Source organism: Rissa tridactyla, chromosome 2 (assembly GCF_028500815.1).
Source record: "Rissa tridactyla isolate bRisTri1 chromosome 2, bRisTri1.patW.cur.20221130, whole genome shotgun sequence".
NCBI classification, from domain to species: Eukaryota; Metazoa; Chordata; class Aves; order Charadriiformes; family Laridae; genus Rissa; species Rissa tridactyla.
In genome coordinates, this window is record NC_071467.1 from 148,496,635 (window position 1) to 148,522,941 (window position 26,307).

General features: G+C 42.6%; 1 protein-coding gene across 9 annotated transcripts in view; it reads left to right on the plus strand.

The window, feature by feature from the left end:
- The window catches only part of KIAA1217 (KIAA1217 ortholog), a 356,360-nt gene that overhangs the window by 128,597 nt on the left and 201,456 nt on the right, over positions 1–26,307 (plus strand). For 5 of the 9 annotated variants that reach the window (XM_054190035.1, XM_054190037.1, XM_054190031.1 and 2 more), the window contains exon 1: positions 24,240–24,428. The exons of 1 other annotated variant lie outside the window; for it this stretch is intronic. In XM_054190035.1, the coding sequence (XP_054046010.1) occupies positions 24,293–24,428 (136 nt within the window). In that variant the 5' untranslated portion in view covers positions 24,240–24,292. 3 more of the 9 variants (XM_054190045.1, XM_054190041.1, XM_054190046.1) reach the window with 3 other exon arrangements.

Genomic DNA, 26,307 nt, shown 5'->3' on the forward strand with positions numbered 1-26,307 from the left:
TCATACATGTTATCCAGAAACTTACTTCAAAAACAATGCAAAAAAGGTTAAATAGTAAAATTGAAATGAAGCTGATAGCTAGTATAATCACACAGCTTACAAGTTTAAGCTCGAAGAAAAATGCTGGCTACTATAGGGCTCAGGAAGAATCGAAGGAAGTTCTTAGTGCTGTATCAAAGCAAAACTGGAAAATGCATGGCTGCGTTTGTTACGATGTTGTACTTGCATCTTGACTGTGCATTTAGCAAGAGAAAATTTCCCATTAAAAAAAATCCAGTGTTTTGTAGTTTTGTACTGTTCTGTCTATGTGATTACATTAGTATAATGTAGATTTTGTCAACATCTGAATATAGCCAAGTTTGTGCTGAAGCCATTGCTGCTAGGACATACCAGCCCAGATACGTGCAAGAATTAGCATTTTTAGTTCAGTTGATCAAAATGGCTTGGAAATCTGAAAAGAGTTGTACTTTGGAGTGTAAATAGTAGAAAATGGGACCGTTTCAGAAAAGGTAAAATGATATCTAGGATGAGGCAGTATATAATTTCTTTCTTAGCCCCAGTCTGAGGACTCTGGAAGGGGAGGCACCAGCATACATTTGCAAGTGCAACACGAGCTGGATGGTTGTTTTGGGTGATGAAGGAATAGATAATTTTGCTGGTAAGTTATACGGGATTATGGAGGAGAATTGCTAAATAGATAAGAGGGGAAAATCCAGGACTCCTAAGAGAATAACTGTACACGAAAGAAGCCAAAGCATTCTTAAGGTTTTGGGGGAACAAGAGATGGGAGAAGGCTTTGGGATTGTACAGTTAACTACATCTGATAAAGGTCTAGACTATATTGAAGGGATAGTTTGAGATCTGAGTCACTTTATGACCAACCTGATAAATGACAGTAATTGGACTCATAGACATGACGAAAAAGAGAAGTAAAGAGGACAGGAATTTTTGGCTGGGCTGTGCATCTGTTATGATGGTATTGTTAATGCGTTAAAATGTTAATACTTACACTATATTAATAGACCCACTGTTTTAAAATCATTCAGTGTTGTTCTCTCCTGTTGCCAGCATTTTAGGTGCATTAAATTACATAAGGAAATAAAATAAAAATGTGAGCACGGGCATCCAGCTGGGTTCCTGCACGTCAGATGGATGTCTAATACAAATTAAAGCATGTTTGGTTTAGATTGCGATCATTATGGATTACCTGCAGAGTACAGATGGGAACACCAAAGGGGATCTAGAGAGCAAAAAGTTTGCTTCCTGCAAGGGTATGAGTTACCTGAATCTGAAAAGAAACCAGAGAGGAATGGGAAAAGTCCTTACAAAAGCTATTTTGAGTGATGAATGACTTTGTGAGACTCCCGTTGGAGCAGCTCACGAGTGACAGTAAAAAGACGGGGAGTGGCACAGGTGAGAGCTGAGATGATCTCCAGTGGATCTGTCAACTTCTAGAGAAGGAGCATGAAGACATTAAAAGGTTGTGAAATTAACTGTGCAATGAAGAAAGTTTTGGGCTGTTTCATTATTATGTCAACATAGAATCAACATAGAATCTTCATGGTTGGAAAGGACCTTTGAGATCATCGAGTCCAACCATACACACACAAAAAACCCCTACAATCTCTGCCACTAGAGCATGCCCTGAAGTGCCAAATCTACACGTTTCTTAAATACCTCTAGGGATGGTGACTCCACCACCTCCCTGGGCAGGCTGTTCCAGTGCCTGACCACTCTTTCAGTAAAGTAATTCTTCCTAATATCTAATCTAAACCTCCCCTGCCGCAGCTTCAGACCGTTTCCTCTGGTCCTGTCATTATTCACCTGGGAGAAGAGGCCAGCACCCACCTCTCTCCAACCTCCTTTCAGGTAGCTGTAGAGGGCAGTGAGGTCTCCCCTCAGCCTCCTCTTCTCCAAACTAAACATGCCCAGCTCCCTTGGCATCTCCTCATACGCCTTGGTCTCCAGACCCCTCACCAGCTTGGTAGCTCTCCTCTGGACACGCTCCAGCACTTCAATGTCCCTCTTGTACAGAGGGGCCCAGAACTGAACATAGCACTCGAGGTGAGGCCTCACCAGTGCCAAGCACAGGGGGATGATCACTTCCCTACTCCTGCTGGCCACGCTATTCCTGATACAAGCCAGAATGCTGTTGGCCTTCTTGGCCACCTGGGCACACTGCTGGCTCATGTTAAGCTGCCCGTCCACCAGCACCCCCAGGTCCTTTTCTGCTGGGCAGCTCTCCAGCCACTCTTCCCCAAGACTGTAGCGTTGCTTGGTGTTGTTGTGACCGAAATGCAGGACCCGGCACTTGGCCTTATTAAACCTCATACAGTTGGCCTTGGCCCATCGATCCAGCCTGTCCAGGTCCCTCTGTAGATCCTTCCTACCCTCAAGCAGATCAACACTCCCACCTAGTTTGGTGTCGTCTGCAAACTTACTGAGGGTGCACTCAATCCCCTCATCCAGATCATTGATAAAGATATTAGACAAAACTGGGCCCAAAACTGAGCCCTGAGGGACACCACTGGTGACCGGCCGCCAAGAGGATTTCACCCCATTAATCACAGCTCTCTGGGCACGGCCATCCAGCCAGTTTTTTACCCAGTGAAGAGTATATGTCAGTAACAAAAGAAGCTTATAGTCAGCGGGTGGACAATATGCAGCTTCCTCATTTTATGAGATTGATGAAAATAGTTTTAAAATGATGAAATGAGATACAGGAGAAAGTGTAAGAGAGACCCATGTGAAGCCTGTACAAGCCTTGAGGGCACAGGGAAATTAAAATTGGATAAATGAGACTGTAGAAGTGGATAAAGGAATAATACTATTAGGGGATAGATAGCAGGAAAAAACAAGTCCCTGTGTTGGTAAAAAATTGTGACGTGAAGATATAGTTAGTGAAAAGATCCCATCTCATCTGGCTGGGAGTTTGGATGAGGTCAGTGTGAATCGGGGAGGCGATGGTGCATTGATGTAAGGATCCAGGCAGGTACGTGGACGCCCGAGGGCTATCTGTGCCGAAGGAAAAAGAGGTGCTATCCAAAAAATGACAATGTGTCCAGGAAAGCTTGTATTGGCAAGTGGATTTGGTTGGGTGTCTGTGCACATTAAAGGCATAAAGCTTTGAGAAAGAGAAGATGGGATAAAATAGAACCTCCTGGAATAAAAAACATTCGGAAAAAAAAGTGCAGGGACTACTATGTAAAGCAGGCATGAACGTCATCTTTAGTCAAAGCTCGAAAAAAATAGCTGGAAGCTGGAATTAGTATAAAAACATGATTGATATACAATGTAAAAAAATTTCCCATGTTTCACTGGATAAATAATCATCCTAAAAATAGTATTAGCATAAGGAAAGAGTCTGCAAGGAATGGAAAGGGGATTGACCAATACAGAGAACCGTACCTTAAAAATCAGAAAACGGGAATGAATTGTAAGTTCCTAAGAACCCACCCAAGATTTAACTATTATTTTTAAAATAAAAATTATAAAAAGCAAAGAAGAATGGAAGTGCAGTCAGATAAAAAAAGACGAAAGTTTTGACATTAGCAGTGCTGTAGATGGATAGGGTTTAGACGTAGCAGGTAGCAATCCTCATATTTTAATGATGCTGTCGAACCTGGGACAAATGCAGGGCAGCTAATAGGAATGGTTATGCAGGAAATGGAAATTCTCACCTCCAGGGGGAAGCAAAACTTAAATTATGTAATTGTTTAAATCAGAAGAGACCATATAATCCACATCCAAGAACTTGCATAATATAATTGCAATTTCAACAGCCATAACTTTTAATAAATATATCACATCAGGAGTTGGTATTACCTGTGGGAATAAATTAAAAATAGTACTTAAATTGGAAAAAAATGACTCAGTTAAAGAACATTAGTATGATCTCAACAGCACGCAAAGTCTTTTAGAAAAACATTTTAAGGAAAGACTAAGCAAATGACACAAAACATGATAAATGAGTTAAAATGCAATGTAGGATCTCCACAAGAAGGTTATGCCTGACTAAGCTGTTATCTTTAATTGAAAAGATAGCTAAGCTAATTCTCTAAACAAAAGAAGTAATCATATATCAGATCCATGTGGACTTCAAAAAAATACTGTGTTTGTCATCTGCTGCGTAGAGATTTGTTAACATAGGAATTAAGAATGAGTTGGAGGAGAGGAAAAAGGGGGAAAAAAAACTAACTAGAGGCAAAACTGGAGCTGGGGGGCTGGCTGGAGGTCACCAAAGGAGCTCCCAAGGACTGATTATGGGATTGGTCTAACATAATGTTTCCATTAGCGATTGTACCACAAAACCAACAATATTGCAAAAAAACCACAATCTTGATGACACAAGTTATCAGAAGGATTATGCGGAAGACTGGAGTTCCATGTAGAAGAAATGGGATGAGCACGTGAAGTGGAAAAATAGCACAAGTGAGAGGAAAGGCTGCTGTCAGAAGTGGGGGGTCGTGCACTTGGGGGCTTGTACCAGCGTCATGGGGAGAGACTGGACAGACACTGGGGTGCTAATCACAGGATAACTGAGGCATCAGAGTGATACATTGGTGGAAAAAGGACAAATTTGATTGTAGCGTGGATCATCTGGCAGTGTTAAGAAGTACGTTTCCAATGCAAGGAAGCCTTGATGCTGTTTTGTATAAGGTATGTGTAAAGTAGAACGCAGAAAAACCTGTGCAAATGTGATCATATGTAAATTCAAACTGGAATAGGTACCAAGGCAGGTCCGTAAAATGCCTTGGGGAACGGGGAGACTGTTTTATGAGGGGAGATTAAAATCCTTGCTTTGTCTGACTCTGTAAAAAAGAAAATAGTGAGGAAATACAGTTGCTGTCTCATACCCAGAAGGATTTGTACATAAAATACAATATTAGCGCAGAAAGAAATAATTGCAAACTGCTCTTGAGAATCCGTGGGGTAGAAATTTAGGTGGCTTCCAAATATGAAGCATGGTGGGACAAGGCGCCTGACTAATTTTTAGATGAAGCTGTGTTGATTCACACAAAAATTGTATATGAGGTGGTGCCTACAGGGAAAGGATTTGGTAATAAAAGGGATTTATCCTCTCAGAAAAAGAAACTGGGAAGATGGGGAGGGTAGACTGTTTAAAATAATACTGGTGAAGGTAGTGTGATGATATTCTTGTAAATTAAGAAATGTATGTGTTTGGGATTCAGAAGGAAGGAAAAACTCCAAAAAATACACATCAAAATGCCTTTTAAACATAATTTTGCTTGTTTAGGGAGGCTTATCCTAATTTGGCCCCTTTTTTACTATGTGGATATTTTGTTAAGGGAAAACCTATTTGTATTTCTAAACATTTTTTATTTTGAACATTTTTTTTCTACTTTATTTTGGTAACAGTGATTTTTATACTGTACATCTGAAAAAAAAGCAAAACTATACGGCAGCTGGCATTGTGCTAAATTTTTCACAAAAAACCTTGATGTGTACCAAGTGTGACTGTATTTTGCTGTATGTTTATAACAGTAATTATTTTTGATGTTAGCTTTCTGTAGTAAAACTCAATCTCTTGCAACTTATGGGAAGCATAAACTTTATGGTTCTCATATTTAGCATAGAGAAGAAAATCTTACAGCAAAAGAGTAGTTAGTGTCTGGTATTAATATTTCTATGATTCATATGAGTGGCTGAGCTGATTATTTTTATAGCCTGATTAAAAAAAAAAATAGAATGGAATAAATGGGCTTAGTGCAGTGCTGTGTAATGTAATCCTCCTCACGGCAGCAAAGAAGAAGGAAAGGTTTCTGCTGGAAATGGCGTTTGGTCTAGCTCAGTATTGCAGTCTTCAATGCACAGAAAAATATTGGCAGCCTTAGGCTATGTTTCGTATAATGTTGCTTTAGTTATTCAGGTTTTGTTGGGCTTCCTTTTTCAGCTTGAAGGAATTAAGTCCCATTGAGATGGAAAAGATTCATATCTGAAATAGCGTAAATTGTTTGTTGATTTTGTGAAATGTGTAAGTCATAACTATGTGAGCAAAAACAAATCTTTAACTTTGATGGCGTGCTGTGTGCTTTCTCCCTCTGCCAAAATGTTCGTCCTTGGAGGTGATACATGGTGGCAGCCTTCTAAGGGTAAAGATAAGGACACAGTGATGTGTTCCTGGGACTCTGGAGTGTTGGGTTACGTGTTTTGCTTGTTTGTTGTGGGTTTTTTTTCCAATTCGTTTCAAGTAAATGATGATAATTTACACAGACTTAGAAGGTTTGGTGAATAAATGAATCCCAGGAAAATGTTAGGCTGCTGCCCATAGTATTGTTTAGAAGAGCAAGTGTTTTCAGAAAAGCAGGATGATTCCTGCTGGAAGGTGGTGTTTGTGACGGCTGCCACAGGATGGGAGCCAGCCATGAGCTGCTTTCCCTGCTCTGCCGCTTTTATCCTGGCGTTTTCTCTTCAGATGGGTAGTTCTGCTTCACACATAGTTGCCTTTTGGATTGTGGCTACGTCAATGCAATTGCATTGCTTTCAGCTCAGTTACGATGGTGTCGCTGAGATGGGAATCTCGTGTAGGGCCCCAACGGGGGGAAGATGCTCCCGTGCCTGCCAGCATCATCCCTGCTGAGCTGGGCACCGCCAGGCAGGGGAGCGGTGACCTGTCTGCAAGGCAAGTGCTCGACCCCTCCAGAGATGCAGAACTCGATCTAGCGTTGTCCTTGATTCACACTATTCTCAGTCTTTCTGCAAGGTCACCAGTGGAGGTGGGCGTGGGGAGGATTTTCTCTGGCAGGCAACGATGAGTCACCAGTGGAATCCGCTGCAGGTGGGAGACTGCCTATTTCAGGAGTTACACACTATAAACTAGTTAAGAAACCTACGTGGAATAGGAACGAGCCCAATATGAAGCTAGACTATTTGCAAGTTTGTGATTTCTCAGTGAATATTTTCCCTCAATATTTTCGTTTTGAATGTTCAGACGTCTCTGCGTTTCATAACTAAATATGTTGGTGTTTTTGTGTTATTTCCTGTTTAGACATAACTAGGGCATGCGGAGGATCTTGGAGGAGATCTAAGATAGCTATCATCTGAGATTTCTATCCTCAATTTGCAGACCATGCTGTGGAACAAAATCTGAATATTCATTTTGAACTTTTGGGGGTTGCTTATCCAAACTATTTGAAATTCGCCAATCATTATCAAAGCTTAAATCTTCTCGTTGCTTCAATTAATGAGATAGACTACAAATTCTTACTTGGGAGAGCAGTTAGTATGGGGAGATGGACTACATAGCTCCAACTTTGAAAGTGGGACAGTTAAAGTAACGTGTTCTATTTTTTGTTTAAAAAGCCCCCTAAAGCAATGGAGAAAGGACATCTAAAGATTCACATTTCCTTTTTGGAATTTATAAATAGAGGCGATCCTGCTTTAGCAAACTGTAATTGCCAGCTTTGCAATTTGCTTGTTTATTTGAGCAATGATGAAGTTACGTAACTTTTCTTTAGGTAATACACTCGTCGACATAAGCAAAGTCAGTTCCTGTCTTTTATAGCTGGATTTACAGCTTTCCCATTTTCCCTGCTTCCTACATTGGCTTCCTATGGGTGAATTACATAGTCTTAGGCCCCGAGCAACTGAGCCTGCAGAGTAGAATATGGCATCAGTGCAGTATCCAGTTCAGCATCACCCTGTGAAAATAGGTTTGTATAATAAAATTTGTCATTGCACATGCCACAGACTGTCAAAGTTTGTCTTGTGTTCAAGATTAAAAAGTCTTATTTCTATTCACTGTTGTCATGCTTTTCTTCCCCTTAGCTTTATTTCATTTTACTCTCTTATCTTGCCTCTGTCCTTCCTCAGCTTTCTCACCTCTTATTCCCCCCACTGTAAAAGGTTTTTATGTCCCCTTGCTGTAGCGTTGCATCTGGCCTCAGTTTTTGCTGTTTCTCCTGTTCTCTGTGCATGTTTTTCTTTCTATCGTTAATGTTTACCCTCTATTTCTTTGTGGTATGGACCACTCTCTGTGTTTCAATGCAGTGAGTGAACATCATCCTGGGGGTGAAAAGTTAAAGCTTCTTTGATGGCCGAGTCCGTAGCTATAAAAAAAATGGGCAACCAAGAGGCAGAGGAGCACGCGTGTGACGCAGGAGGCTGGTGGTAGGGAAGAAACCTTTGACAAAATTAGCGGGGAGAGGATTTATCTGATTCCTCAAGAGGAAAATTACTGATTCTTGCACACAGTAGGATGCTGGTACAAGACAGAGGAATGAGCCCTTCGGGGTGGACGCATGGAGGCCTCTTTGGAAGGGTTTCCATTGCACTGCACCGTGAATTGAAAAGCAGGCAAGGAAAGGCTTTTCGCCTGGTTTGAATAACTGCGTTTGAAGGACAGGCCTTTGCATGTGATTTCAACTCTGTGCAAAACAGAAGGGAAAACCATTTAAAAATGAGTCTAAATGAGTGGTAGAAATTTCCTTTATTTTCCAGTGGTCAGGCTGGTATTGCAAAGACTAGAGAATGGAATAAAACCCTCCCTAAAAGTATGACAATGCCTGCAGAAGGCGCTCCCCCCCCCCCTTTTTTTTTTTAAGAGGAATTGTTTTGTTTACCTTCTAAGATTCCAGCTGCATCAATATGACAGACCATGTTACTTTGGCAATCAGAATTAGTCCTGCGCTGGGCTGTGTGCAGCTCTCCTTTTGCATGGAAGAGAAATGCTCCCGCATGCCAGAGCAGGCAGTGCCCCTTCTGTTTGCAAAGTGAAACATGTCATCTCCAGAAGCAAAAACATATTTGTGATGGGAGGGGGGGGGGGGAATATTAATCCTTTCAAGAATTAATTTTCCAGACCATGCTTTTGCAAGGTACCGTGTGTGTAAACTGAAGCTGCTTATCTTAGATAAGGATAGAGGGGAAGGACAGATGTCTGTGGGCAGGAAAGAAGAGAATCAAACAGCTGAGCACAGGCTCTAGGTGCAACACAAATAAATGTATGTGTTTCTATAAACTGGAGCGTGATTAGAAAAATGGCAAAGTTCCGAATGTAAGAACGGTCAGAAGGTAGAAAATGCCCCTTTGTCGTTAGGGATGAGCGTTGCGTGGGACCGGGGGGTGGCGGCAGCCAGCGCATCCCTCCATTGCTGCGCTCGTGCTCTGGGTGCCTGCGAGCAGACATCCCAAAAAGTCAATTCCTCACCCCTTGGACCTGCGCCTCGGAGGGGAGGCCGCAGCAGGAAAACCTGGAGCACACGCAGCTTTAGAGCCTGTCCCATTTTCCTTCAGATGTCCTCACAGTGCCAGAACATAACATGAGCTGGGTGACGATAAATGTCACTGGGAGTATGAGGGACCAGTTCAAAAGCTCAGGGTGATTCTGCTGGATTTCTATCCATTAGAAAGATATGCATTTTTAATAAAAGCTTTTTTTAAAATTTTTTTTTTTTTTTTAAGCTAGAATGGGATATGATGAGAAATGTAATGTGAAGAAGTTCAAAAGATTTCACTACCCCCTAAGCAAAAGAAAAAACCACAAAATAACTCTCAGGTGCTTTATATTTGTTTACTAACTGGAAACTCTGGATTATTTTAACAAGAAAATTGCAAGTAAGTACTTTTTCTTTGGACTCCTGCTACTGTAAATAAAATGTGAAATACTTTCCCTGTACAGGAAAGAATTATTTTACCAATTTGTTAGTTTACTTGTGTTTTGTGTACTGAAACTTATTTTCATCTTTCTGATAATGAAAACATGTAAGTTACTTCAACCTGTCTATATACATGTATTCTTATTTTTTTATTAGTAATTTTTTTTCGTATGGGCTGTAAGCAGGTATCTGAACAAAAATATTTTATCCTGAATTTCTGTTCCACTCATTCGTGAGTAATTTTCCACTTTTTTATTAAGTAGGTGCTTAGAGGGATAGGCACATACTGGTAGGTTTTAAATTATTTTGGCTTACACTAAAATAAAATTCCATTTAAAATGGGAATATGTTTGGTGTGTAGAGTATGTTTCGACTGTAGCTGTCTCAAGATAATGCTTTAACTTTTACTTGCAGCTGTATCCATCAAACACAAAGTAGAAAGACGACATGAAAAATTAGAGTAATAAAAGAACAGATACTTTGCTTTAGTGAGAGGCTGTGTATAGGCAGCTGTGTAGGCTGCCCTAGTGAATATTAAGTGAAAATTGCCTTCCTGCAACTACTTAACATTAGTGTGGTGTGTTAGCAGCCATCAGACTGATCCAAAATAACAGACATTTGGGTAAGGAATTTTTTTTTTTACTACTTTCTTATTAATTTATTTTAGTATGGCTGTATTGTTTTAAGTAAGCCATCTTTGGTATTGCTAGAAAAAAAATCTCATGTCTTTTTCCAGCTTTTGATTTTCTTGGTGGTCCAGTTCCTGGAATCCTAAAACTGGATTTAAATTTCTGTTTTCAGGAAAAGAAAAAAGAATCTCAACTTTAGAGTTACACAATATAAATTGTGGAAATATTACTTTCCTATAATTTAAAGGCTCAAAATCCAACATGCAAATGAAGAGTCCAAAATTTATTTTGGATTTCACTGGTGATGGGGACAGGGATGTGCTAAACTCAAGAACTTCTTAGCTCTTTAGGTTCAAAATACCACAGAGTATTTTCAAGAGCCTGTACTCTGTCTCCTCCCCACACCTCCCAAGGAGGATGTGGATTTGTAATAAAAGCTCTGTGAAAACTGGCAGAAAAAAGGAGGAGGTCTGAGCAGCTTTAATCCTGTTCTTTGAGTTCATACAAAGCAGCTAGCTATTTGTCATTTCATTTTTCATGTTGTCTTTCTACCTTCACTAAATACACCATTGAACAGCTTCACGTCAGATCTAAATGTGAGGAAAACCACAGCTTTTCTTAGAGAAAGTGTCAGTTGTGGCTGGGAGGGTCTAGGGGAGGAGAAGCACCCGTCCTGTTAACTTATTTTACCTTGCTTAGCTTCCCTTTGAATTATAGAATCATAGAATCATAGAATTGTTAGAGTTGGAAGGGACCTTAAAGATCACCTAGTTCCAACCCCCCTGCCATGGGCAGGGACACCTCCCACTAGACCAGGTTGCTCAGAGCCCCGTCATCATTGGCTTCACACCGTTCCTCTGAGGCCTGGGGAGGAAGGAGATGCCACCTGCTTCACCAGTTGTCGTGAGGTGCTCCCTGGTGTAACACAGCAAAGGCGAGCAGAGCCTGTGGCGTGGTGGCACTGAGGTCTGCAGTGATGGACGTGGTTTCAGCCCAGCCTCGGGGAGTCCCCCGAGCCCAGCAGAGCCCACTCCTTCAGTGAGGCACTGCAGTGCCACCGCTCCTGACAGCAGCAAGTCGTTTGGTTTTTTTTTTGCCCAAGTGGACATTTCTTCCTACTATAAGAGCAAATTTTTTTAGTTTGAGTGCTCCTGAATTCAGCCACAATTACTTGTATGTTCAAAGAAAGGAGACTGACTTAAGATTTCTGTAAGAGAGAGCTTTTAAGAGAAAAGTTTGGCTACTTCCTATGCTTGGTGGGACCAACGCCCATAGCCAACAATTTTTGGTGATGCTCAGGTGAGGAAGCACAAGACCACTTCTCCCCTCCTTCCCCCTGGCTGCCTCCTGGCGCTGTGCTGGGGTGAGATGGGGCAGGGGCTGTCCCTGTCCCTCACTGCAGCTCCAGAGGTGCTGGGGATGTGGCCACCTCATCAGCTTATGGCCCCATTAGGTGGGTTGCCATCACTGAGGCTAAAGGATGTAGGGATATGCTGGCAAGAAAAAGGGCAGGAAAAGAGCGACATTCCCACTGGGCTGGAAGAGGAATATACTCCACTGAGTTTTTGGCCAGACCCCGTGTAGGGAAGAGTTGTGGTCCCCACCGGGGCACGGGAGCTCGCACAGAGCTGTCATCTGCGCAAATAGGATCCCAGTGCAGGCGTGTCACTGTTGGAGCTGGTTACATGGGGACTGTTACCATCCAGCCCAGCGACTGGCATTAGTAAGGTCCAATCGAAAGGTAGTCACCCCAAGGACTTATTTTTTGGTTTTTATTACCAGTTTGGTTTTTCACTGGATGGGTTCCTTGAGGCAGTTGTGTGAACAACCACAGAGGTGGGTGGGAGTGGGGAGGTGCCAGATGGGAGGGAGATGGCGGGCTCAGTGGTGGCACGGGCTTCACTGGGGCATGAGGGGATGCAGGGATGGTGGAGGCAAAGAAGGTCTGCTGTCCTCGACAAGGACTTCGCTCCAGTGTGTCCCAAATCCCTCCCCGCAAAGGTCCTTCCAAGTGACTATAAGACCTTCATATCCTTCAAAAATGTCTTCTCTTCTGTGATGCATCGCTCGTGCTGCAGTTTTCATAATGTGATCATCCCTGTCACAGATGGAATATTTTACAAAGTATTCTGTCTATAATATAAGAAATATGCTAAACATCACCATTACGCCGCATTTGAAATGTAGAAACGAAAATGTAAGTTGAAAGGTAGAGCTATTCCCTCTGCTGGGTTTATAGCATGCTGTCGATGGGAGCTCTTAACCCTAAAACCTCCTGGGAGCAGCTCGTTCACTGTGGGGGAAATGCTGGAATAGCATTAAGGGTTACTAAAATGTAACAAATTGAATTTTTTACAGCTATAGCTGGACGTTATTTTTCGAGTTCTGTAATAAACAATTTAACATAGAATGGTAACACAAACTGTTGCAAAAAAATAAATCTGCATGATAAGTCCCACTTTTGTTTTGATTGAGGCAGAGTCAGTTATTAACTGCATGATCAGAGCGCAGACGCTGAGTCCCATTCTTTCCTTAATTGAGAATTGCTGTTACAGATACTTGACAGTGGTTCATAGTGGCAATAATCCCTTTTGAAAATGGCTGTTATTCTAGTTCATAAGTAGCTTGCCATGGCACTAACCCCGGCTTCACCTCTGACGGTTAGGAAAAGAATCTGGTTGGAGCTGGTGGTGATGTTTAGCGATTTCCTACTAGACGACTGCCGAAGTAACAATGCAAGAAAACATAACTTTTAAAATATTTTTACATTACCTTTGGTTAGAAGGAAGGTGCAGGCTGTGAAAAATACTGTAACTCTCGTTGTTCAGAATGAAAATCTGTTGCTTACCGAGAGTGCTGACTTAAAAATTCTTGCACGTCTTTTGTTGATCTTGCATGCTGATGCACACGACCTGCTAATGCGATGCTTGGCTTTCCATACAGAGCCATTCATCCATGCTATACGTGAATGAAGCTTCCTGGTTTGTACATGTGCTGTGTCACATTCCTCTGGTTCTCTAACAAAGCTTTTAATTGGTATGCTGTGACTAATGAGCATGCAGTCCCAGAGGAAATGGAGCAGAATTTTCCATTATCCACCAAGATGAGCTTCAAGCACACAGATTATCAGGGCTTGAACTCCAGGATAAACCGGGGTCAAAGGCTCCAAGTATAATGGAACCTCGTAGCTGAATATTTTGCTTCCATAACATTAAATTAATAGTTTCTCAGCAAAACTGCATTGTCTGTCTGATGGCATTGCGCAAACTATAACTGGCATTTTGCTAGGACATCAGATTGAATCCCTGACCCTTCACCGTTACAGTTCCCATAACATTTGAGTGCTGATGTCCCGCCTTCGTTCCGGTTTGGGTAATGATGTGTTGCATACTTTTGTGGGATAAATCTCTCTTCGGTTTCAAGCGGAGAACTTGCTCTTCATTCTTCTTCTGAAAAACTATTGTACAGTGTTGCTGACACGGGATTGCTGCCATATGGTGCACCAGAAGTGGTTGCATTTTTGTGGGGCGTAAGAGCTCTGACTCAGACTTGAGTGTGTTCAGGACACTTTTTTTTGCTTTTGAGATGAGACGGCATTGGATGCAGTGAGACCAGCATACCTACAGGCTACATCTGCCAAGTACAGCAAAGTAATTTTCTTCTGTGCCTTACGTTCAGCACACCTAAGTGTCCCCAACAGGCACAATATCAAAGAAAATTTAAATTAACTTAAAAGCATAAAAAGATATTCACATTGCCACTGGAACTGGTGGGGAAAATTACGGTTAGCTTTCCCATAAAGTATATGGAATAATATTTTTACCAATTCACTATTTTAGTATTTAACCCAATTTACAATTAATTGTTTCCTCCTTTCTAATAGAGTCTCAGTGTGAGATATGTTTTGCAGTGAAACCACCAATGCAGAAAAAGAAAAAAAAAAAAAAAGAAATTAGTTTTTGGGTTGTTTTTATAAAGGTTAGTTTCAATAGGGTGAGTTCCCTGACCTGTCACAGTTGCGTGGCTGTGCAGAAGTTCGTGGGGACAGCGACTGGAAGTGAGTGGCTGAGGGAAGCAGGGATGTCTTCTTGCAGTGACATTACCACCTCATGCCAGGTTAAAGTCCATGAAACTATGGCTTACGTCTTCGGAGCCCAGAATTTAAAAAAAAAAGTAAAAAAATTCTAATTTCTCTTCCATGTTGAAGCTCCTCTATTGCTGTGGCGCTGGGTGGGGACAAGCTGTGCTGGGTAGGTTGGTCCTTCTCACGCAGGTGTCTCCTCGCCTCCCCAGCAGCTGTGGCTGCGCGAAAGCAGCCTTTGGTTTGTTCCTCTCTTACACGGCTGGTTTGCTTCCTTTCCTACCTCTGGAAAGGTGGTTGCATTTTGGGGAGTTTGTAGATCCTCTCCGTTCTCATCCTGTGAGGGAGTTCCCAGGGTGCTGTCAGCCTGCGCCGTTGCCTCTCGTGCTTGGTTTGCCTGTGCCCGGTTTCTCCGGGCAGGGCATGTGTGCGTTGCGAGGCGTGAAATGCAGTGAGGCAGTACGCAAGGAGTTCTGGGCAGCTTTTTGAGAAACAATAAGGGATTTGATGCTCCGGCAGTATCTTGGCCAGTTGTTTCACAATACAGAATTGTTTTCTTTGTATATTAAAGAAAGGAAATGATACATAAGCACTGTATTAATAGAATATTAATGTTGTATTATTAGATTCAAAAGTTAGCAAATGCAAATACGACAAGCAATAAGTACATTGTGTATTCAGATGGTGATACATTGCCTTTTCATCCTGTGAGGATGGGGTTTGTGCTTCCTCTGTAATCAGGAGTTCTGTGTGCACTATTAACTGTGGATAACTGTAAATAATTGCCTGTCCCTTTCTTACTGTCACATATACCGAGGGGACAACCTAGCTGTGCACCAAAGCATGGTACCTATTATTGCTTTAAAGCCTAATGAGAAGGGAAGAGGGAGGGAAGTTTGAAGATTTTGGATACATTTGCAATGCAGGTAAGGGAGCACAGCTGATGTACTCCGCAGCGGCGTGGAGTCCATCCATTTCCTCGCCCAGGTCACTGTACTTAAGGTACATAAAACCAAGGGAGTTGCTGTGAAGGTCAGCCCTGCCTTTCATTTTGATTTGACAGATTCTGCGAAACTCACAGCGTGGATGTCTGCTAAACGCTACTACGCTGCAGGTTGTATTCGGTGACCCTAGTGGTATTGCAAAACACGCCATAGCTTTCACCTGCAGAACACCTTCTGACTGGCAGCAGCGCAGAGCACTCCCCTGCCCTGGGGCATCGCGCAGCTGCAGCCTTCTGGGCTGGTGATGGTTGAGCCGGGAGGGATGGTGCCGGGGGCTGCTGGAGCTCCTCAGCCCACGGGCCTGGCTTAGGGCTGCTCTGAAGTTCTGACATCTTGCTTTTGCTCAGGAGTCCGCAGCTGGAGGGGAGAGCTCCTGTGTCCGGTTCAACCCCCTTGTTGTCCCAGACAGCAGCAGCGTGGAATCACACTCACAGATTTGGGGGTTTCCAACTCAAAATCCAGCTCAGTTTTCATACTTACTGTGCATATTGGAAAGCTGTTTGGTCCATGACTCCTTTCCTTAGCCAGAATTGTAGCATTCCTGCTGTGCAAAGAGCATTTACCTTTACCACTTGAAACACCTCCTGTACTGCAAGGGTGGAAATGGTTATGGCCGGCCTGTTTCTCTTGTGTAGGGAAACATTTGGGAATATCCTCCCCTCAACCCCCTCTGTTTTTCTGACCCTGTGTGTTGTCGTGACAATCGGGAGAAGTCACTTGTGTGTTTTTATTTTCATGAGGCTGAGAGGGAAGTGACTAAAAGGATGGTTTGGGACCCATCCCTTGATGTTCCACATGAAAAGCATTACCCAGCAAAAACTCCAACCTTGTGCCTTTAAAAAACAACCGTGTTTTCCCACCAACTTCAACATGTACCCAAACACACAAAAGCCTTAAAGAATTGTCAGGCAACAGCAAGGATCTCAAAAACTGCTTTCACAGATCCCGCAGCTCTATTTCCCATAAGATTAAAAACAAGTCTTACACTTTTTTGCAAATGGGATTTTGGCACCTGTATAGACATGACCTTTTTCCAGTCAGTAGTTCAGCTGTTCGTAAAGGTGTGTATGGAGTAATATCAGTTCTTAAAGAAAATAAATGCTAATATATGTTAGATGTCTAATATTTTCACGTTTGTGTTGTTGGTCTTGTTCTTTTCACTAAAAGCCTTAAAACTTTCTTCTGATTTTAAACTTACATTTCAAGGAACTATAAAGCCATGACCTTTAAGATTCTTACCTGCTTTGCAAAATGAGGGTAACGGTGTTTGCTTTTTTAGTGCCTCGAAAGATAGTCGTATCCTAGTAAAATACACCACGCTAGTTAATCTGGAGCTGCACTAAGCAAATGTGGAAGTCGAACTTTTTAAAAAGAGTGAGAAATACTTGAATTTTTAACATCTCTCTGAAATGAGTTGCCATCTAGTACTTTTTAGTGCTTGGTTTGTTGGAAAGAGCAGAAATACAACCTTTATTGACTTAGTCCTGTGCTGAGTGTAAATTCACACAAAGAAGAGCAATTTAACATGTGACTGACCTTTTACAGTGTGAAATGAAGAAATGCACTGTTAAGGTTACCGGAGTGTGGCAGGATGTTTAATCAGCTTCTTTGCTTTAAAGAACAGTAGGAAGGAGATGATGTATTAAAGATGATAGCTTCTTGTAGATTTTAACTCGTAATGGCAGGATCTGAGTACAATAGCAGATTAAATCTCTGTAGGGGAACTTCCTACTGGACTTTCTATTTTTAGATGTTTGTGGCTGCTTCTTCCTTCACTTCTCACTAGTTGGCTTTTGCTCCCTTGAAGGCTTGAGTCGCTTTCTTTGAGATCTGCTTCCAAACCCTGATAATGCGCTTCTGTTTAGAGCAATCTTTTTTCCCTCAGTTTTGTAGTAAAAGGCAAAAGAAGACAGCATAAATGGAGCCGTGCATTTTCAGATTGTATTTTAGCGCACCTGTGAGGTAAATTCATGGCTTTATGCACTAAATATTTGCAACGCTCTTAGCATGTGTGTAACAGCACTGCAAACTTCCATGTAATAATAACAAAAAAACAACCCAGATTTGCGTTTGCAGCTGGGTAGGTAGGATAGTCTTGTGTCCTGTGCATTCAGCTTGTCCCTCATGTTTGAAAACTCCCTGTACCTGTGAGTGCCGCCTCCGAGGCACGCACATATCCGTAAGTCAGATAGCTTCACCTGCCTGCCTTTTCTCTCTGACCAACACTGACTGGTTCCAGAATCGCTCTGTGTTTTAGGAACTGCATCCTTTTTCTCTGCTCTGCTCTGTGCCCTCTCTTGAGAGATTAATTTACAATAGGAGTCCTGATTCTAATCCATCTCAGACCTGGCACATCTGGGGTTATGATATTAATTTCAGTTACAATTAGACATTCTTCCTCTCTCCACTCTTCATCCTCAGGATGTTGCAGTTTTGTGTATCAACATCCCATCCCACTCCTTCTATTATGTTTTCAGGGGTCACATCTCTTGCATTTCACTGTCTTTCAAAGGTCCATTTTTGTGTCCATTCTGTCTTTGTATTCTAATTCAGGTGATGCGTGTGGATTTTCTGGAAGTTTCAGTAACCACTTCTTTACCTGTAATTTGTATTTTTGGATCATACATTTACTACTGAGCTTCATCCTTATGCCAGCCAATTCCTTATTTTTAATAGGGTATATTAACATGGTAAAACAATTATAACATTACAAAAATATCCTCCTAATAGTCTTGTACCTTTGGAAGGATGCTCTTCTTCTTCACTGTAATGAATTTTCATTTTATTATTTTTTAATGAATCAGTGTCATGGCTTCAGCTGGGATGGAGTTAACTTTCTTGCTAGCAGCTGGTGTGGAGTCCTACACCATGAGTCGCAGAAGCCACTGAAGGCCGAGGTGAATCGAGCCAGTTTGGAGAGGTGAAAGCCATCCAGCTGACTTTAGATATTGTTGAATGAGAAAAATGGCCTGTACTTTATCTAAAAAAAAAAAAAAAAAAAAAAAGGTGGAGGGGAGAGGAGGAGAGGACACGGACTGTCATGGTTTAACCCCAGCTGGCAACCAGGAGCACGCAGCGGCTTGCTCATTCTCCCCAGTTGGGATGGGGAAGAGAATCAGAAGAGTAAAAGTGAGGAAAACCGCATGGGGTGAGATAAAGACACTAGAGTGTAGGTAAAGTAAAAGCCACGCACATGAGCGAAGCAAAACAAGGAACTAATGGAATTCATTCACTGCTTCCCATCGGCAGGCAGGTGTTCAGCCATCTCCAGGAAAGCGGGGCTCCGTCACGCATAATGGTTACTTGGGAAGACAAGCACCATCATTCCAAATGTTCCCCCCGTCCTTCTTCTTCTCTCAGCTTTATATGCTGAGCATGACATCATATGGCATGGGATATTTCTTTGGTCAGCGGGGGTCAGCTGTCCCGGCTGTGTCTCTCCCCCGACTTCTTGTGCCCCCCCAGCCTGCTTGCTGGCAGGAAGGTGTGAGAAGCTGAAAAGTCCTTGACTGCCTAGCAACAACCAAAAACATTAGCGCGCTACCATCACTGTTTCTCATCCTGAATCCAAAACAACACTACACCAGCTGCTAGCAAGAAAGTTAACTCCATCCCAGCTGAAACTATGGCAATCAGCTTCCCAGTCTCCTGTTCTCTCCGATGTTTTGTTCTACTTCATCTGTCACCAGTCAAAAGCAGCATTTGCCTTTTGCTTGCTCTTGAACCCACTGGCGGAGTTCTCTTTATTCTATTCTAGTAGGCTCTTAAGTTAACAAGTCTTATACTTCCTTACGTAGTCAAAAGTACTCCAAATACTGTGCAGCTCCTGTGCCGTTTAATAGCGGCTGTGTTTTGTTCCTATCCGTTGTGGCGACACAGCCAGATCAGAGCAAGAATTTAAGCCAAATGACTCTAAAGAGCTTGTCATCTTAGAAACCTCCTTTTCAGGACACAGGAGTGAATGTTTTCACTGACATTCAGCAGCCTTTGCTATGCTGAGTCTCTAGCTTCAAGTAATGCCCATGTCTTCGGCATCAGATCTACTACCCGCCTCCTGCGATGCCAAACAGTCCAGCACAGGCAGTGAGATAGTGATAGCTGATAGCACCCACCCATGGTGCGTTTTAAATGCCTTAAATCCAAGAGAACAACCTGGGCACCTGCTTCTTGCCCTGTGGTCTTAGTCTGCTGTTGTGCTGGAGAAGCTCCAGGCACCGTGCTGTCACCACGGAACTAACATAAGCACACAGGTTTTTGTCACTGTGCTCTCCTTTGACTGTGTTGTTTCGCCTGTGGCTTCCCCTTGCTGGGGTGGTGCACTGGCTGCTGGATTGCTGGCTGATGGACAGGGGATAACTCCCACTCTTCCTGCTGACGTTGGGCCACCGCAGCTGGGAGCAGGGAGGACAGAGATCCAAGAAGCGAGGAAGTGTGAGGAAAAGTGGTGGGATCGCTGCATGTTGGATATGGGAAAGCCTCTTCCCTCCTCTGACTTCTAGGATCTAGCTCAGGTTGTCTGGAAGATGGAGTTAAATCTGTATAAAAATGATTTTGCTTTCTGGGACATAAGAATTGTGAAAACCAGAAACATAAGCATTAGTTTATTAGTTTTAATAATGGTATAACAGAGGTAAAAGCATTAGCTGCATCATTGAAACAAGTCTCCCAGTGATACTGGCACGTTCCGGCTATGAAGGGGTAATGTGTAGAGGATCCTTATGAAATGCGTTACAGTGGGTTATTTAAGGGACTGTCCTTGAGAAGTGCAAGGTTGAGTCTTCAAAGGATATTTCTGCAGCAGCTGTGGCAAAACATGCACGCGCAGCCGTAACAGGTTGTCAGAGGTTACTCCAGTACTTTCTGGAAGGGAATTAAGGCAAAACAGGGACACACCAAGCTTTTGGAAGAACTGGGATGAAACTTTGAGCTGTGGTGTATGAGCCTTTCAGCAGCTGTCTCTCCCCACCTACATCCTGGCTGTGTCCAGGGTGACTCTGACAGAGGAGGCTACAGTCAGGAACGGTTTTCATTAAAAAAACATAAAGTATTAGCAGCCACAAACAAACTTTCTGTAACTTCATAATCAGAGATACCATGACTAAAACGAGGATATGGTAAGAAGCATTACAGAAAGTTCACTCACTGCTAAATAGCGATTTCATGCATACTGTGGATGCAGCCTGTTACTGGGTCCAGTCACCACCCTCCTTCCATCTCTCTTCCAACCAGGGGCAAAGCCTGTGGGTGTAGGAAGGGCTACTGCACTCTCTTTACTCCCCAAGGATGTTTTCTGGGTGTGGTAAAATGAGATTTCAGTGAGATTTTACAGAGCCCTGAGTAACCTGCAACAGGCCCTATGGAGTTTGGGACCCTACTTTGGGAACCGCTGTCTTGGATTTTAAATGTGAAATCAAGATAGCATCTGTTAGCATTTAGTCCGGTATTTAGATGAACCTGGATTTTGGTATGGAAAGCTAATTAGTCTGAGACGGCACTCCTTTTTCTCATATGAAATAAACATCATCATCAACTGAATAGATCTGTGACAAATTTTATTGACGTTTTGGGAGGTGCAAGCATTGCCAGTGTTAATTAAAGTATTGTCACATGCTTTCCCAGGACGGGATTTCAGTATATTGTTGCATTTTTGTACCTTCTGCCTGTATGGTAGGAGCACTCACCGCTAATCAGATGGCAGGTAGCCATGAGCCATCAAATGCCTCTCTCTGCGTTTCTCCCAGAAGCATGATCCGTTTTATTTCCCTGCTTCCTAATGGAGGGTTTCTTTGCCAGATAACTTGTGGAAGTATTTTTCCTGTATTTCTTCATACTTTTCCCAATAGAGAGTATCTTTCAATTTCAGCTCTTTTCCTTTGTCACGTTGACCCCAACGCTGTTCTTTCTGGATTTCCTGCACACTTTGTTTTTCCAAGTTTCTGTTTTCAGTTTGTGATCATTCTTTGCACTGATGGAGCATCTGTCCATAATTTGCATTTCTCTATTGTGAAAAGCCATTTTGTTACATTGAGGCTTTGAGTCAGGGCTGAATTCCAGTGTAGTCTGTTATTCTCAAAGATGATTTTTAGTCATCTAACTTCAACGCCTGAATGAGCAGCCTGGGCTCCCCATACAGCAAATAAAACCTCCATAGAGAAGTCCAGAGCACTCTGGTCTTTCTGATCATGGATCAGATTGTCCTAAATTGATCAGGGACAGGGGGAGGTATGTACTAGGAAGGACTTTCTTTGTCTCTTTATGGAAGGTGATGATTCTGTTGTGCTGTTACAATTCTTCTGTCTCACATAAAAGTATGAAAAGGCTAGATCATGTTTTCTCTGTTTCTCAAGTCTATAGAAGTGTCAGAAAAAGAAAAGAATAAGGGAGTGGTAAATCTAGGAGTGGCATGATGTATTGAGGATCCTGTGATTCCCCATCCAATGCTAATGAGTATCTTGGGGAGAACTTTTTTTGTCAACACAGTCCTCACAGAAGAGTCCTGGGAAGGTTGTGTCAAGGCTGAAGTGCTCATACCACAGGAGAGTTTTCAGGCTTCTTTATCAGATCCCAGGGAGAAGGCATGGGCTACACAGGGATGATTCTGGCCTCCCGCCATTCTTAAGGTTATAAGTGATGCTGAGGCTGCTTTAGCTGGGGCTGCAGCACCAGCATCTCTCTGCCAAAATCCCTCAATGATACAGAGGGATCTCTAAGAGGGAGTCTCATGAGCTGTCGTGCAAAGCCCCCTTCCTCAGCCTTTAGGAGAGGAGGGGACCTGGTCCCGGCTGAGGAAATGAAGAAGGGAGAGAGAACATTGTGTCTTTAACAAAAAAACAAAACAAAACAAAACAAAAACCAAACAAACCCAAAAAATTAAGGACTCCTCTCAGTTTCTGAACTCAGCAGTCTGATAAGCGGGCTAATGCCCACCTTTCATCACTGCTGTAGACAATGCTGATCTCAGGGTCTAGCATATGGTTTAGCTATTGATTTGGCTTCCATTTAATTGAGGTATTTGAAACAAGATTGTTCCATGCTGTGCAGTGCAGATTTATACAGCTACTTGGTAAATATTTTGCTTTTTCCTTGCCTATAATGATAGCTGCTTGGAGTAAAGTTGTCAGGAGGCTGTTAGCACCTGAGCCTTTTTGTTGTCTCTTGTTTTTTCCGCTGTTGGCCCTGTCGTATGGGGTGAGTTCCCAGATCTTGCTAGGCCATGTGGGCTAATGTACAAATTTTCATTGAATGTTTACGGCAAAGGCAATCTGTCCACTATTGCCCTCCATAAAGTGTTACTGGTTTATTTACAAGATTGGCTTATAAAAATACACATACAGAGTGAGTGAAAACTTGTTTCCTTACTATAAGTGATCTTAACAAAGAGCTTTCCGGACTTGAAAGGCAAGGCAAGTAAGCATTATGCTATGATTTAGGTTTCTGCAGTAGGAAGTCTTTTAAAACAGCTCATAGAGATCTTCTTTCTCAAATGGCTGTGTTCACCTTTAATACAGTGGTAGCCAAAATTTTGGGAGGGGGGTTGTTTGGTTGTTGTTGGTTTGTTTTTTAGTTCGTGAGGTTGTTCCTGCCTGTGGATTGAGAGTTGCTTCCTTTTGCTGTTAAAGGCTGAGGTTGGAAAGGAAGACTTACTGCAATCTATTTCAAGAATAGACTGAGGAGGAGGAAATTCCCTTCTTGTTGCTAATAGCTGGTGCAGAACGCTCTGCTGCAGGAGAATAGTTCAGTAAGTTAAAAGATTTGTATGAAGTTTTGATTTCATGCATCTTGTTATTATCTAGAAATTTAATTGTCTGTACTGCAAATACAGTATGTTTTATCTTTTTAAGGGGTGGGGGGGACTGCGGGTATTGTGTTTGGCTTTGAACTCAGTAGATACGAATTTGGTGATATAGCAAGGGTGAAATGTTCACTTCGAAAAGGAAGCAATAGCAGATCAGCCACTGCTTTTATGACAAAGCATCAGCCTAAATTGATGAGGTACCTCTGAGAGACATTAGCAGTGCATTTCATTATCCAGGAGCCTGGATTAAGAGAGAGAGGTAATTTTGCCCATCCATGCATCTGTAATGTTTCTTATCTTTTCAGATGTTTCAGGTTGCTTTAGGGTACTTCCATCAACAATTTAGAATCAAGGGCCCTGCTTAAATATCAATAGCAGGGCAATCCAAACCTCCCTCAAGGCAGAGCTAGATATCCTAGGTGAGCATGTTAGAATGAGAGTGTTTGTATAAATGCATTTCTCTCTCACTTTAATCGAAAGTAGAGAGGTGTTCAAGGAATACCTAATCCCGTACTTTATCCTGAAGCGTGCGCTGTCGTGCTGAAGGCAGACGGCACTGCGGGCTGCGGGCAGCAGACCTGGGTCTGGGGGCGAGGGGGAAGCCCTTGTGCTCCTCCGTTACGCGTTGAAGGTGCTGCTGTTGCAGCGAGGGGTGGGTGTGCTGGAGCAGAGCGGGACGCCCTGAAGTCCCCTGTCCCCTGCTCGCCCCCCGCGGGGCTGGCTCTGGGGGGAGGCAGCTTGGGTGAAGCGGGGCAAAGCCCAGGATCTCAGCCAGGTCTGGCGCTGCCCGTGCCTCCCTGCCCGCTCCTCGGCTGTCGGGAGGAAATTTGTCTTTATCCCAGTGGCTGGGAATCCGCTCCTGCTTGTGGGACCCTGGTAAGAGCTGTTACACAAATGCCAAAGCAGCTGTGCACCCCAAAAGTCTTAAACTGTTGAAAATTCACATTTGTTCTCCTTTTGCCGCCCCTAGGAACTGAGACTTGCTAAGCAGATGAGGGGCTTTCTTACACTTTTGTGCAGCAGAACTCAAAAGAAAATAATAATTAAAAAAGCAAAAAAGAAGCTGGAGACGGAAGAAACATCTTCCATCAGATAATTTATCAAGGTATTCTCTGCAACCCCTTTCAAGCCAAAAATGTTGCTGCAGGTGGGAAGTTAGTTTGCTCATGAAGCTGCTTGTATACCCAGGTGTGCCACTGTCACACACTGTCCCTGTCACGTATGTGCTAGCCTTTGAGAAGAGACGCGTTCCAGCCTTGAGCATCTCATCCCATCCCATGTTCTGCTTTGGGACTTGGCCAGGTGGGACTTGTTTTCTCTTTTATCTTCCACAGACAGTCATCACCTGCTTTGGATTTCTTAAAGATCTCTGTCAGATGCGCGTGCCAAAATGTGAAACTATTTATGTTCGTTTCATTCATGCATCTGTTTAAGAAGATTATTACTACTTTTAAATGAAAATTAAATATTTAACTGAGAGAGTATTTCGGCAATCCATTTTAAAGTATCAAGTATTATATTATGAGTAGTAGCCTGGTACCCATACCAGAATACAGTGGACCATTATACCGCATGCTGTACAGGAAATTATTGCGCCTCTTGATACGGTTTATAATTTAATTGATGATGAGCAATATAGAGAGGGAGAGATATGCTGTGAAACATACAGGTGTAGCTTTATGTGTTTGTGCATGCAGGTGTATGTATGGATAGTTCAAAGTTTAATCATGAATAAACTGAGAATATCAGATTGCCTTCTAGCCTATCTATATGAATTTATAAAATTTTTCAAAAGTGTCAAATAACTAAAAGTTGCAGCACTTTCTTTATTTCACTTTTCTAACATCACTTTATTTTCCTGTAACATTGGGTGTTTGTATTTCTTGCAAGTGAAAACCCAGATTTCAACTTCAAAACTGTATCTGAGACAAATTTCAGGAATTCACGTGCCTTACTTCCATTTTTATCCTGCCATTGGAAATCCTGAATGAAAATTGGTAATTTGTCTGTAAAACATGTTGGGTGCTTTTAGTGTATTTCAGGTATTCAGAAATTTTACAATTATCTCTCCCTTTAAATAGAACTGCATCCATTGTCAGTTCAAGTGCTGAGAAGTGGCATTGTAAGGCAATTCTTTTTGTACTCGTAAACAAGATTCCATATGACAGTACTTTGAAAGTGTTTTTTAAATTGTGCTACATCTGTGTCTGATGTTAAAAGCATTAGAAAACAGCCAAAAAACGAGCTCTCCTAACAGCCTCAAAATGCAGAACATGTATACACCATATATATTCAAAACTGCCTATCTTTAATTTAAATAGCAAACATAAAACATAAATGTCCTCCTAAGCTTTCTCTACGAGTTTTACTGCTTTATAGACTTTTCTCTGCAAAACTTCTTTGTTCTTGCTTACTGTTTCCATGTCTGGGCAGAGACAGTCGTTCCCTTCCACACTTTGACCGGAGCTATTTGGATGTCACCTTGTCTGCAGGGTGACATGGCAAAATACCCGTGCTGCTTGCTGCAAAGCCCGGAGCACCCGGTGCCCCACACCTTTGCACCTTCTTTAATCGCCCCTTGCCACGGCACTGCAGAAAGAACCGCAGCAACCAAAACCCACCTGGTGCTGCAAAAGCATTGGGTTTAATTTAGTGTTGGAGAAGCAGTGCAGGTGGGGGTGGGCTTCTTCCCAAGTAACAAGTGACATGGCAAGAGGAAATGGCCTAAAGTTGTGCCAGTGGAGGTTTAGGTTGGATATTAGGAAAAATTTCTTCACCGAAAGGTTTATCAAGCATTGGAACAGGCTGCCCAGGGAAGTGGTTGAGTTGCCATCCCTGGAGGTATTTAAAAGACGTGTAGACGTGGTGCTGAGGGACATCGTTTAGTAGTGGTTTTGGCAGTGTTAGTTTTACGGAGGGACTTGATGATCTTAAAGGTCTTTTCCAAACTAAATGGTTCTATGATTCAAGCTGTTGCAGCAGTCCGTAAGCAGGGTCTACAAAACGCCTTTGGAGAGCAGGCTGCTCACATCGCTGTGTGCTGGCAAAGTAGCAGAAATCACGACCTGGCGCCTGGATTGAGGGGTTTGTGCAAGGCGTGTGGTAGTGTGAATGGACTTGCACTGAATTTGTCTAAGGGTGGCAGAAGCTGATAAGGCCCAGCAGCTGAGTATTGATAAAT